Consider the following 14039-nt stretch of genomic DNA (forward strand, 5'->3'; position numbering starts at 1 on the left):
TCATACACGGTCAGAGTGGGACTTGCTTTCTCCATGAGCGTATGGGACAGAGACCCCAAAGGACAGAAAAGCGCTAGGGAACCATGTCAGCAAGAAAGAAGAATGGAGTCAAGAGACAAACGAAACAACTTAAAATAACAGACTGGAGCCCTGGAACTTCGGGGCTCAAACCAGAAGAAAGCTCCTTACACTTGGATTTTCATGAACTGGCTGGTAAGTGGTCAAGTGTCCTAGAAATTCTCTAACCTGGGGAAACGCATAAAGCACTAAGACAAAATTAGGTGCCATTATTTTTACAGCAAATTTAAATTCAATATCCTTACTAATATTGTGACTTAGACAAATTAAGAAATTTCTTACAAACATTTCACATTATGTATAGAAAAGAGGGAGAGAAATGTAGACTAATCCGCGGTAAAAGGACTCTACTGCTGCAATTATCAGTAGAGACAAAGATAAAGACCATTTTAATTAGCTCCTTAAAAATCAATGCTAAAATCAGTACTTATAAAAAAAGAGAGAGCAATATTTGGGTCAAGATTATTTTAAATCTCTGATTATAAACAAGTATTCACTGGTATTTTTCCAAATAAATGATATCTGAGGGGATCAGTGACAAAATATTCCCTCGTGTCCTAAGGATCAACTGGGGTCACCCGGGAGGCACCACGGGATGGCACACGGGAAGTAACATACACTCGGTGACGTCGTCCCTGGTTACAAATTTGGAAGCAAAAGGATTTTACTACCAACAATAAATAACACAACACCTGTACAACATTAAGAGTCAAATCAAATCATAATTTATCACGGTTCTAAAATGAACCCCAAAACATCTGGTTTACTCTGTCAACGACGCTTGTAAATATCTGTGTCAGACCCAGCCTACCACCCAACTCCTGGCATTTGTGTGCGGAACCCCAAATCCGTGGTCAGGGAGTTTTCTACCTTCCGAAAAGGAGGAAGCAACACACAGCGTTCAGTAAAAACAAGAAAAGTGTGAAGGAGGATTCCTGCTGTTTTTTAAAATATGTATACCGGTGCACAGAGAAAAAAAAGATCAGATGGAAAGCATAAAAACACTGACGTGATTTCTGCCGTACAGAGAGACGATAGGGTCATTTCAATTTCTTCTTACCAGTGGTTTTATGTACTTGGATAAATCCACTACTGCTGTTCGCAGTAAACAGGTTTAAGAGATAATTTAAAACAAGAAAAGCAAATTGTGTGATGAAGAATTTTTAAAATTCTATACATATCCGACTACTAATCTGATAAGCAATCTAACAGATTTTTACTAAAAAAAAAAAAATCAGGTGAGAAACTTCTAAAATCCTTTCTTTAGAGCCAGCAGAGGTCCTGAATTCAAAAACAAAAGACCGATTCATGAACAAAGGGATTTCTTTAGAGTTTTTCAAGTCGCTTCTGTTCGTCAGCTTCCTCCCAATACATTAAAGCAGTAAATACAACAGGTTTTTACCACTCTGCAGACTTCCTAGTTAAGAAAATAACCATATAACCCAATCCTCCAAAATGTGGTGGGTGGGGGAGGGGGAGGTTGAGGGCAAGGAAGAATAGCATTTCCAGGGGCTAACAATTCGGGATAGAGGGAAATGTAATTTTTCTTACAAGTGGCCCTGATGCACCTTGTAGCCAAGCTTTGTTTTACAGAGACCCATAGTGATCGGCTGTGCCTTCTGCAGAGCAATTTAACTACTGAACAGCTGGGAGAAGAAACAAGATTTAGGGGGCCGTACGGGGGTGTGGGGGGGGGGGGGCGGGAAGCACCATACCGACTCGCAATGGTGTCCGTATTAAGCTCTGTATTTTGTCTGAGTCAGAGTTTGGGTCACATAAGAGTAAAACTGGCCCGAGAGAAGAGAACAGGTTCTCACAGATTGGCGTTTAAATCTCAAATGACCGTGTTTCACAGCATGCCCAATACACTCCGGCGTGTAACTGCATTTTAATTTCCTAAAACCACAGGACAGAAGTCTGATTTCAAATAGTGTCTGGACTGTGATATTCAATACTGACAGAACTGTATGGTGTTCTCTGGAAAGTTGCAAAGATTCAGCATATGGAAAAGGATCTTCCTTTTGTTTGAAGGACTATTCTTGGAGAAAGTTCCTCCTCTGACTTTTGTAAATGAATTCTAAACAATGACTATTAAGAGCTAAAGCTCGTGCCTTAAGAAAGGTAATTAACAGACTACAGGAGGAGGGCATCCTACATACTCTCCACTCCCCACGGGCTCACACCATTGAAACGGGACTTCAAATTTTACCGTGAAATGCTCATTTGTGCTAACTATGGAAAATGAACTTAGAACCCATTAACACGAACGAACCTTTACTTGAATGTCCAGTGCGTGGAAAGTATTCAGCTACCTTTTCAACTTTACAGAACAGGGAGAGCCTGTGATGGCCTTAATTTCCAGGTATTATATAGAAGAAGGAAACTTTAAAACAGATTAAAAAGGAAAGAAAAAGGGGAAGGTGAAACCGTGTCTTAAGTTTGGAGGTCGGAAACCAGTTCATGATCATACTACTTAGCTGGAAGGAACTTACACATTTTTGTATGTGAACGTGAAATAAGGCAATGCAGACGGTGAGCGATTTTCACCGTACGGGAACGGCTCTGAGCCACCCTTGAGAAAATCTGTTAAAAAGGAAAAAAATCTTTTTTGAAGGGACGGTGAATTAAGTATACGCTTTCCTCTAAATTACTTATTATTACTGCTTTTCCCTTTGAGCTCAACTGAAATACTAATTAACAAATGCAATAGGTCTGTTTTTAAGCAACACATCTGTTTGATGAGTCTGGTATAATTTTACTTAGAAAGAAAGAATAAAATTCTGATTAACAACTGAAGGTACAAGAACTGTAAAGTCATGGTTGTTCTATGATCCTAAATACCTAGGGAACCTGGGGGTGACCCTAGGGGCCTGGCCTATGAGTCAGACATCTTCATCAGATACTAAGCTATCACCATGGGTAAGAAGTGCCCCCTCTTGGGGCGCCTGGGCGGCTCAGTGGGTTAAGCCGCTGCCTTCGGCTCAGGTCATGATCTCAGGGTCCTGAGATCAAGCCCCGCATCGGGCTCTCTGCTCAGCAGGGAGCCTGCTTCCTCCTCTCTCTGCCTGCCTCTCTGCCTACTTGTGATCTCTCGCTGTCAAATAAATAAACAAATAAATCTTAAAAAAAAAAAAAAAGGACGTGCCCCCTCTTGATTTTGTAACAGCTTTTCAATGAGAGACCAAAATACAATGGGACATGAACCAATTTTATTTTAATAAGAAAAAACCTGATTTGTCGGGGGGAAATGCACACCCTAGAACAGAAGAAATTACTGCATTTTTTTTCTTATCCCTTTTGTCTTCGTATTTGATTTTCCCATTTATTCCCTTCCCCTCCTCTGGCTTTTTCACTTCTCTTTTCTGATTTTTTTCCCCCAAGTTGAGACCATAAGTGACTAGATAAAAAATATTTTATTCTTCATTGTGCATCAGGCAATCTCCTCTGGTGGGCTGGGAGGAGTGAGAACCCAGGAAGCACACAGGGGAGCACCCAGGCACATCAGTCTGAGGAAAAACACGCACGGGCACTTGACGCCACCCACCACGAGAGCGTCACAGCTCTCCCGTGCGGAACAAAGTTGTAGTGGGACGCAGGGAGGGTGAGGAGGGCCGTGCAGAGGGGGACTGCTGTCCACTGAGGGGGGTCCAGACAAAAGGGAGGTGAGCAGAACTGCACATTTTCTTGGAGACAGGAAATGGACTAAGTAAAGGCGGATGCAGACCGAAGCCCGTGGTACAGTGCAGGGGACCCGGCAACTGCCAACTCAGCAAGAATACGGGGCGGTTCTCAGCACGTTTGTCTTACTTTAATCCTCATTACAGTAAGGAAGGTTCTATTATTATCTTAATACTGAAAGTGATGAAACTGCCTAAGAGCGCATGGTGTACAGGCTGCTGACGAACCAGGAAGCGAATGCAGCCTGTCTGACTCGGGGCTACACTTCCAGGGTCGGTGTCCACTACCAGTGCACAGAGAGCCAAATGCGGAATGCCGAGGAGATCAAACAGGGCTAGGGCTCTACCGTGCTGGAGGTGGGAGAAGGGACAGGAAAGGAGAAGCACCAGATGCATGAAGAGAGTCAACAAAGTATTACAAACACACACACACACACACACACACACACACACACACACACACGAAGAATAAGAAAGCATTTTCACAAAACCCATCCCAGCCTGTTGGCCCTCAGGAAACCCTTCCACAACTTTATGCAATCCAACGGGTCAGTATTTCTACGTTCTTCGCCCTTGCTAAACAATTTAGTGACTAATTTCTATGCACTGTGATAGCTGTAAAGAGAAATAAATGGAAAGGGGGTCAGCCCTCAAACCATATAATAACTACTAACAGAAGACGATAGGTAGTGAGGAGCAGACGCACAGGTTTCCACATTTATCTCCAAAAGTGAGAGTGTTGTATGTGTGCACACGTGTTATCTCCGCGTCATACACACACACACACACACACACACACACGCGCACATGTACACACTCATGCACATTCTGCAATAGATAAAAAGCTACCCGGACCCTATGAAGAGCCAAAGCCATACACACGGAACCTAAAAACATTGCCAACAATTTCCAGTGAGCTCTGCTCTGAACATACCTGCTTCTGGGTCCTGGTTGAAACGGCAGTACTTGGAATTCTCAAGCAACGACAGGCACTGCTCAATGGGCACCCAAACATACGTCTCAGGACACAACAAATCAGAAGGTCTATACTGACCCTAAAGGAAAGTGAAGGAAAAAAAACCCACAGGCATTACAAACACAGTAACTTCCTGGTTACCAGGCTCCACAGTTCCAGGAAAGGTTTTAATCACCAGTTTAAACAAAGTCAACCAGAAACAGCTTTCTTGTAAATACTAAGTGACTCTCCGAACTGCCTTCCCATCTCAAGAATGTACATTGGATTCAAAAGCTCTCCAAAAATAATGCATCACTATTTGTGACGCCTGTATTGATCTGGAAGATTAAGTTTCTACTTTCTTTTTCAAGAAATATTTAATATACGATTCTTGCTTAGCTGACGGCAGAGAATACCCAGTTTTGAAATCAAAGTGAAATGTCTTTTCACATATGACAGCATTATAATTTACATCTGGAGCAAACTCTTTTCTGAAATGGAATTTCAGGATGTTTTCATTTGTAGACTCAGTTGATAATACTCATTCCATGTTAATGTATTTAAAAGTACTGTTTTGTCAAACTTACATGAACAATCTAAACTATTAAATGTAAACAAAGAGAAGTTTAAAAAATATTACAGAAATTTTAGGGAAAATTCTATCATAATAATCCTCAAGTTTCTTCCAAACACCATTTTAGCAGAAATGACTTATACATTTATAACCCAATTATATACCCCAAATTTAAGACTATACACTAGATGCTGAAGAAAAAAAATCATTTGCCTATAGGTAATGTAGTAGATAATCAACAGGGGATGGTACAAATTATGTGAAATCACTCAGTGAAAATTTTCAGAAGTATCAAAGTTAATTAAAATACAAATATCTCTTCTCTAAAATTCTGAAATTCAAAATTCATTACGGAGGTTAAAATCCAGTAGTGTTTTCCAACTCTGTTTCGTATAACCTGTAGTAAGAAATACACTTACATGACAACCCAGCAAACACATATGCAAATACAGAACTAGAAGCAAACCTTTTACTATAAAATGTTTACCCATCTTATGTAATCTTTTGTTTCCTATCCTACTCTATCTCCTTTTTTAATGACGCTCTTGAACCATAAATACTGCTTTTACAAACAGCTAGTGGGTCACAACCTCAGAGTTTGAAAAACATGATGTGGCACAAAGCCCTTTACAAGGAATATGGCCGTTACAGATCCACCACTGTTACAGACCTTTTTATCACACAGGTACTCTGTCACCTGCCTGCTATGTGAAGGTCACTATAGGAGGCCTCACTCAGATACACAAGGAACACCACACCTTCCCAGCTCTCGAAGCATCCCGAAGTTCATAAGTGAACGGGGGAGAGCATATACAAAGAAAGTATATGCGAACCAGCTCCTGCTGGAGAGGCTGGGAGAGAGGTCAAGGGGGATGTGGAGTTTTACTGGGGATTTAACAGATGACCGGAGTTAAGTCTAGGGCAGGAAGAAAGGAATGAGAACAATCTAGATAAAGGGAGCAGGGTAAAGGAGGACGCACAGTGGGGCCTGGTATGAGATCACCCCAAGGAACAGGAAACAGCAGGGCACTGCAGAAATGGAAAGGTAGGTTGGGACAGATTCTGTGAGGCCACGACATTCACGTTTCAGCCTATATTCTAGATGAAATGCGGATGCTTGCTGGCGAAGAGAGAAAGCATGACAAGAGGGAGGAGACTAGAACTCAGGTGCCTGACCCTGACCTTCCCAGACTGTTCACGGCATTGCTGATGCCTCGAGGCCCCGAGCAGGATAGGCCATCCATAACAGGAAGCTCCGGGTGGCCCACATACTCATCCAATGTGAAAAATACTAACAGGATTCTTTAGAGACGAGCTAATAATTAAGTAGGTGCAATAAAGCCTGATAGTCAACGATGTCTGTCTTACCAAAAGCAATGTCATTCTCTCCATTAATTCAGAAATTGTTTTATGGATAGAAAGCAGCAGCATGATGTGATGCTGACCTTGTTAACAAAGTTGGAAAACTAGCAGTCTCAAGCAATGGGTCTAAATCTTTATTTTCATTTTGGGTCAGAGACCATTTTGAAATCTGCTGAGGGAAAAAGGCTGAACATAAAAGCTAAAGATACAAAACTTCTACAAGAAAAAAAGGAGTAAATTTTCTTCACCTTGGAGTACACAAAGATTTCTTAGTGCACAAAAACACATTAACCATAACAACAACAACAACAAAAATAATAAAAACAACTGATGAGCTGATTTCATGAAAATTATATACTGTATTCAAAAAATTATTAAGAGAATAAATAGGCAGGTGCCTGGTGGCTCAGTTGGTTAAGAGACTCCCTTCAGCTCAGGTCATGATCCTGGAGTCCTGGGATCGAGTCCCACATTAGGCTCTCTGCTCAGCAAGAAGTCTGCTTCTCCCTCTGGCCCTCCCCTTCTTGTTCTCTCTCCCTCTCTCTCATTTTCTCTCAAATAAATAAAAAATGTAAAATAAATAAATAAATAAATAAATAGGCAAGCCAAAGACTAAGAGAAAATATTAACAAAACATATATTGGAAAACAGATGTGTATACAAAACACATTAAAAAAACTTAACAACTCAAGAATAAAAAAAAAAAAATCCATTTCTTAAAAAAGGGCACCGAATACAGATGAATGCCTAATAAGTAAGCATCTGAAAATATATTCAACATCAGTTATCAGAAATGCCAATTAAAACTGTAACACATCACTGCACACCCACCAGAAAGGATAACATTAAAAAGACTGAATAACAAGTTCTGGCAAGGAATTGGATTATGTACAAGACGGATACAGCGGGTTTACAATGGTATAACCACTTGGGAAAATATATTCTTGGACATTTATCATTTGTGAATATGTTTACGATAAATTCCTTGAATTGGAATTGATGCGTGTAAGGGTTTTTATGTTTTACAGCACAAAACTATTTTCCATAGAAGTTGTGCCATTTTACATTCCCATTAGCAACATATGGACACAAGTGTTCATTACCCCACTTACTTAGCTAGCAACAGAGCGTACAATTGAAACTTTCAATCTCTGCCAATCCGAGAAATGGCAATTCACTGTGGTTTTAATTTGCATCACAAAGTTTTCCATACATTTAAAGCAATTTGTATTTCCTTTCCCATAATGTTGGCCCACTGTTGTTAGATTTCTGGTCTTATTATTTGAAAAACTCTTTATATATTAAGGAAATTCATCCTTGGTTTGCAAAATATGTTTTACTTCCCTAGTTTATAGGTCTTCTGACTATGCCATTTCCTTTCGCCAGGTGGAAATCTGGTAAGTGGTCAAATTCATCATCTTTAAAAATGGTCTGAGTTTTCCAATATTATTTTAAAAAGTCACTATCACTCAAATATTATAAAAACATTCACTTTTTTCCTAGTACTTTTACGGTTTCATAATTTTACATTTACATTTATGCTCCATCTGGAATTTATTTTGGAATAAGGTATAAGAAAAGGATCTAACCTAATTTCTTTCAGATGTTTACCAAGTGGCTTCAATATCATTTTAGGACTGTGGTTTCCCCCACTGATTTAAATGTCTTTCTGATAACTTACTAAATTTCCATATACATTTAGATCTCTTTCAGCGCCTCCCATTTATTTTGATACACTCACCTGTCTACTCATGTGCCAGTGCCACACAGTTTTAACTGTTGAAGCTTGATATTATATTTTAATATCTAACAGATCTAACCCCCCCCACCAATGCTCTTCATTTACAGTATTTTCTGGCTCTTCCTGCTTAATTTTTCTAAAATTCTGTACTTAGGGGGTACCTGGCTGACTCAGTCAGTGTGCAAATCTTGATCACAGGGTTCTGAGTTTGAGCCCCACGATGAGTGTAGACATAGCTTACATAAAATCTTTTAAAATAAATAAATAAATAAATAAAATTCAGTACATAATACAAAAATGTTACCATTATGAACAATGAAACAGTAATAAAAGTGTTATGGTGTGTTTTGTCTACCGTGATGGCAGGACATAAAAGCAGAGAATCCCAAGAATGTTAGTAAAAAGAAAATATATGTATCATCTTAAGTTAAAAAAAAAAAACCAACCCAAAACATACAAATGACACCATTTTCTAATTTAAGGTAGAACTGAGTGATGACTGGCTAAGATGCACAGATCAGTTATTGGGGGGTGGGGTAGGGCGAGGCGGTCAGGCATCACCTTAGACGTCTTTAAAGATTAAAACAGACCAATTCCCTGCAGCTATGCAAATTCATCCACAGACACCTGAACCCCATGCCTGGATTTAATAATGACATTGACATTAAAAAATATTTAGTCACTGAGCAGGAAAAGAATCCTCATTATGTGACACACACTAGATGCTTGGAATAAAACGATGAACAAATGAATGCATGCCTCTAGATAATTCACCATCTACCGGCAGTGACAGACCTGGACAAAGATGAAATGAACATAAGAACGCAGAAAGGGGACGCCTGGATGGCTCAGGCAGGTAAGCGTCCGACTCCTTATTTCAGCTCAGGTCATGATCTCAGGGTCATGACATCAAGCCCCACACTGGGCTCATGCACTGGGCGTGGAGCCTGCTTGAGATTCTCTCTCCCTTCAACCCACCCCGTCCCTCCCTCACCCTCAATACCTCTCTTTAAAAAAAAAAAAAAAAAGAATACAGCAAGTGTAATTGTATACAGTGGTTCAAAGTTCCTAAATTTTCACAACATTCTTTTCAGGTCATACTTGTTCATAGTGGGCCAGAGGTTTTTTTTCTTTCTTTCTTTTTTCCCCCCAAAGATTTTATTTATTTATTTGACAGAGAGAGACCACAAGTAGGCAGAGAGGCAGGCAGAGAGAGAGGGGGAGGTAGGCTCCGTGCCGAGCAGAGAGCCTGATGCGGGGCTCGATCCCCAGACCCCAAGATCATGACCTGAGCTGAAGACAGAGGCTTTAACCCATTGAGCCACCCAGGTGCCCCCAGAGATTTTCTTTATAATTCCTTAAGTACACTTCATTTATTTCACTGAAAAGTCACAAATATATACACTTTAACTTCTGCTCATCATCTGAAGTCAAGTTCCAAAGACTAGCTTAAAACGTTATTTTTCTCTTGGGGTGCCTGGGCGGCTCAGATGGTTAAGCCTTCTGCTCAAGTCATGATCTCAGGGTCCTGGGATCGAGTCCCACACTGGGCTCCCAGGTCAGTGAGGAGGCTCCCTCACCTCTCCCCCAGCTAGTGCTCTGTCTCTTATTTCTCTCTCAAATGAATAAATAAAACAAAACCAAAATAACATTATTTTTCTCCAAACTACAGGCTTATCTCAGTGCTTCATATCAAATATTCCCTCATGCCACCAACGAATACAAAGGGTTTTATGAAATAAATCACTCTGAAATGTTATGTTTTCTAACGTTCTAACATTAACATTAGCTGGTTGAGTGTTAAGAGACCAAAGTGCTTACAGCTCAATTTAAATTGCCACCACACAAATGAAAAACGCAGGGGCTTGAAATCTACCCTGCCTTTGCAGCCAATGTAAGAAAATGAGAAATGTCTGTGTTAAGAATGTAATTACTTAAGGATTTGGACATACTTTCCCATAGCCAGAAGAAAAAAATATTTAATCAACTTCTAAGTACATTCATTCATACTGGAACAATGAGGTAAAAGCAGATTATTTCTTTCCTAGGGTGCTGACTCTTTGTAAATAAGAAAATCAGAGTTACCACAGATTTCTCAAGTACTCAAAATTCTGAAAATGTAATTGGTCTGACAGGGCTTATCTCACAATTTTTTTGAGCCTTCTTGCAACTGGATGTACAATTATAGATGAGCTCCAGGCTCTCCAGACACCATCTCAAAACCACCACCCAACAAGGACAGGACCCCTTGAAATGTTACGAAGCAAAGGCACCAGTTTCGAGAGGGGGCTCCGGCAGAGGATGACGCAGTTCAAGATTAAGAAGGCTGGGAAAGGTAAAAGCGATATTGTAAAAAGCTTAAAATTAGAAGAGGGAATAACTACTCCTCATTATTGATTACATGTTTCTGGGGAGGGATAACCATTCCATTCACAGTCATGAAAGGAAGAGAAGTTGGGCCACCTCTGCGGTAGGTTCTGCGGCTGTTTACAAACTGTTCTGGCCTGGAAAACAAGAGCAAAAACAAAAAACAAAGTGCCTCTATGTTTTCAGTTGTCAAGGAAGAGGGAGGTTCTGTTTAGAGTGCTCATAGTATTCAGTTCAATGACTTTATTCCTTGATTTCATTTTGTTTGAGGAAAACCAATTAGACTACTTGTAAAACCCAAATCATACTTACATCCCCCCACAAAAAAAGGGAGAAGAAATTAAAATATAGTCATATTTCTGTCAACTTTACTAGGTTGTCACAGGCTGAAATTCAAGGAAATTCCAAAGTTAAATCTAAAACAGGAAGGGAAAACAACTAGCTAAATACATTTCCTGCTCTATTTCTATTAAAAATAACTGCTTCTTCCAGAAGAGGAGATCATACAATTTCGGCTTTTGGTCAATGGAATGAAGAGGCATTCCTTTCACTTGCATGCTTTAGACCATAATCTGAAGAACATTATCATACTAATCTACTTTTCTACCCTATAAAAGAATCACAAAATAAACTAGATGGAGATTAGCTTAGTTTAGCAAAATATATTAATCAAACTTCAACCTAAAAATTACATTCCTCTTGATAACCAGAGGTTAAAAATACTGTGCTTTCCTTTCTTACCAAATAAAAGTGACACAGGTATATAAAGTACATATAAACAGGGGTAAGCATCTGGAAATCCTTGATTTCACAATCATTAACAATTTCAGAAAAGATACTTTGAAATAGATCAACATTCTTTACTTCCAATGAAAACACAGCCAACAATACTAAAAGTCTTTCCCTTAAGGTGTAACTAGTTAGAAATCTGGATCTGGGAAGGCGAAAACAACATAAAGTAGAAGGAGGAGGGGCGAAAAATGGCTGTGGCAAGGCCCTCCAAATCTATCTTCTTTTGTAAGTTTTTTTTTGTGACACAAATGAGGCACCATAAAATTCACCTTTTTAAAGTGTACATTTCCATTGTGTTCAGTGTATTTTGCAAGGTTACCCAATCAACACAACTACCTAAGTCCATAACATTTTTATAAAAAAAAAAAAAAAGCCCTGTACCCATTAGCAGTCACTTCCCATGCCCTCTCCCCACAAGGCCCTGGCAACCATTACATCTCCTGGCAATCCACTTTAAAATGGAGTATTTGTTTACTTTGCCACACTTCCTGTTAGAGGCAGAGTAAAGCCCAAAGCCACAACACAGCCTGCAGGCCCCAGTGACGCGGCCATGTTACCTCTCCGGCTTGTCCTCCAGCGCGTTTCCCCTCCTCCCTCCTTCCACCTGGCCGCGCTGGGGGCACGACTGCCCCTAGAACAACACGTCAAGCCTGCTCCTGCCTCAGGGCTTCTGTCTTCTCTTCTGGCCTTACGGATATTCCTGGGACTCTAAGTTTTCGTGCAAATGTCCTCTCAATGAAGCCCCCCTATCCCCTCTACTATTTTCTTCCATAGGACGTGCCACCTTCTAACCCTTCTGTTAACTTACTTATTTCTGAGATCTATCGGAAACTCCTTGCTAGAGCACAGGGTCAGGAGTTTTAGTCTGAGGTGTTCACTGACATATCCCAAACCCGCTCAGTACCACCTGCTGGAGGGAATGTGAATGCAGGACACCGGGCCCACGCCTCTGCCATCTCCCTGTCTAGACACAGCGGAGGTCACTTTCATACCCTAGTCCTGCACGTTGACATGGCACGCGGGGAGCGACCGGTGTTTGCCAAACTTGTACTTATGATGCAGCCCCACTGCGTTTCCTCTGCATAGAGACCGTGCCTGACCTTCAGGAACGCTGGGCATGATCACTGGAGACTCGCAGTATGTGATCGTGCCAGGATCCGAAAGAGTTACTACAATTAAAAAGAAGGCTCTCATATACAAGGTTAGAAACTACTAGTTCATGTCAATACAGTTTTTTCCCCTCAAAGCTGAAAAGTTTTCTTTCCTTATTTCACTGGCATACACTTTCTTTTAAAGAAATGCATAGTTCTTCATATTAAGTTTCATTTTAGGAAAGGAGAGGGAAACATGACTTGAGAAAAGGCAGTGTCATTCTGGGGAGGATAAGATCAAGGACAACGAGCTCCCCTGGCATTTAGGAACGGTCTTCATGGGGTGCTTGGGTGGCTCAGCTGGTTAAGCATCTCACTGTGGCTCAGGTCATGATCCTGAGGTCCCTGGGATCGAGTCCTACCTCAGGCTCCCTACTCAACAGGGAGCTGCTTGTCCCTCTGCCTCCTCGCCTCCCCCTGCTGTGCTCTCCCTCAAGTAAATAAATAAATCTTTAAAAAAAGCAAACAAACAACATAGTCTTCATAGTCTTCATGATGATTCACTACCTCATAGGAGCTCAGTCTCAGAACAGATGATGACAAAAGTAATGAAAACAGTCACTCTTTCTACTGCGCAGTTGAAAGACTAAGATCATGTAATGGTAGTGATCTAATGTAATGTTTCTGGAAATGAATTCAACATAGACACCTGATTCCCATTCTCTTCTTATACCTAAGTTTTAAAATATTTGCAATTTTTAGAAGGATTTTCAAAATAAGTTCTAAAAACCTTAAAAATCACAACTCAGTTCAACATGCACAGACTCTGCTTATCATCAAGGCTGAAAGGATGGGAAGAGGCTCGTGGTGCCTTCGTGATACGCCGGGGAAAGGGAGGCCGTGTGCGCCAGTAACTTTCATAGCCAGGGTCAATGCAGGGGCACAGGCACAAGGTCCTGGGGAAGCACAAAAGGGCTCTAACATGGATGTGATATCCAGAGGAACAAGCTGCTGGTCAAACACAAGGAAGAGACAACCAGCTCAGAAGAGTGCCCTTCCACGGCATGTCCAAGTCTGAGGAGCACGTTTCCACGTTTGGAGAAAAATTTAGGCAGTTACCAAAAGCACAAACAGATCCAAGACCTACATGGCCGACTCCCTCCTGGGCTCCCAAATACATGTCCATCATTATTTTACCAAATAGGAAATGAAATGGAAAATGACTGTTTCAGCTCCACAGATTAGCATGTGGTCCTACGTCTGTGGTTTGTGACACTTCAAAAATAAATGTCTCTTCAGCTTTATATTCAAAAGGTTAGGTTAAAGACTAACTCTGTCTTTTCTCTGAACAAACGCCAATTTCCATAAATTCAAATTTATTACCAGCATTTATCTTTCTTCT

The 14039-nt window shown here is 40.6% G+C and overlaps 1 protein-coding gene across 7 annotated transcripts in view; it reads right to left on the reverse strand.

Moving 5' to 3' along the window:
* ATE1 (arginyltransferase 1) overlaps positions 1–14039 on the reverse strand; it is a 166255-nt gene that overhangs the window by 37716 nt on the left and 114500 nt on the right. For all 7 annotated transcript variants that reach the window (XM_032311904.1, XM_032311905.1, XM_032311903.1 and 4 more), the window contains one exon: positions 4690–4810. In XM_032311904.1, the coding sequence (XP_032167795.1) occupies positions 4690–4810 (121 nt within the window). The remainder of the gene's footprint in view (positions 1–4689; positions 4811–14039) is intronic.

This window comes from Mustela erminea, chromosome 14 (assembly GCF_009829155.1).
Source record: "Mustela erminea isolate mMusErm1 chromosome 14, mMusErm1.Pri, whole genome shotgun sequence".
Lineage (NCBI taxonomy): Eukaryota > Metazoa > Chordata > Mammalia > Carnivora > Mustelidae > Mustela > Mustela erminea.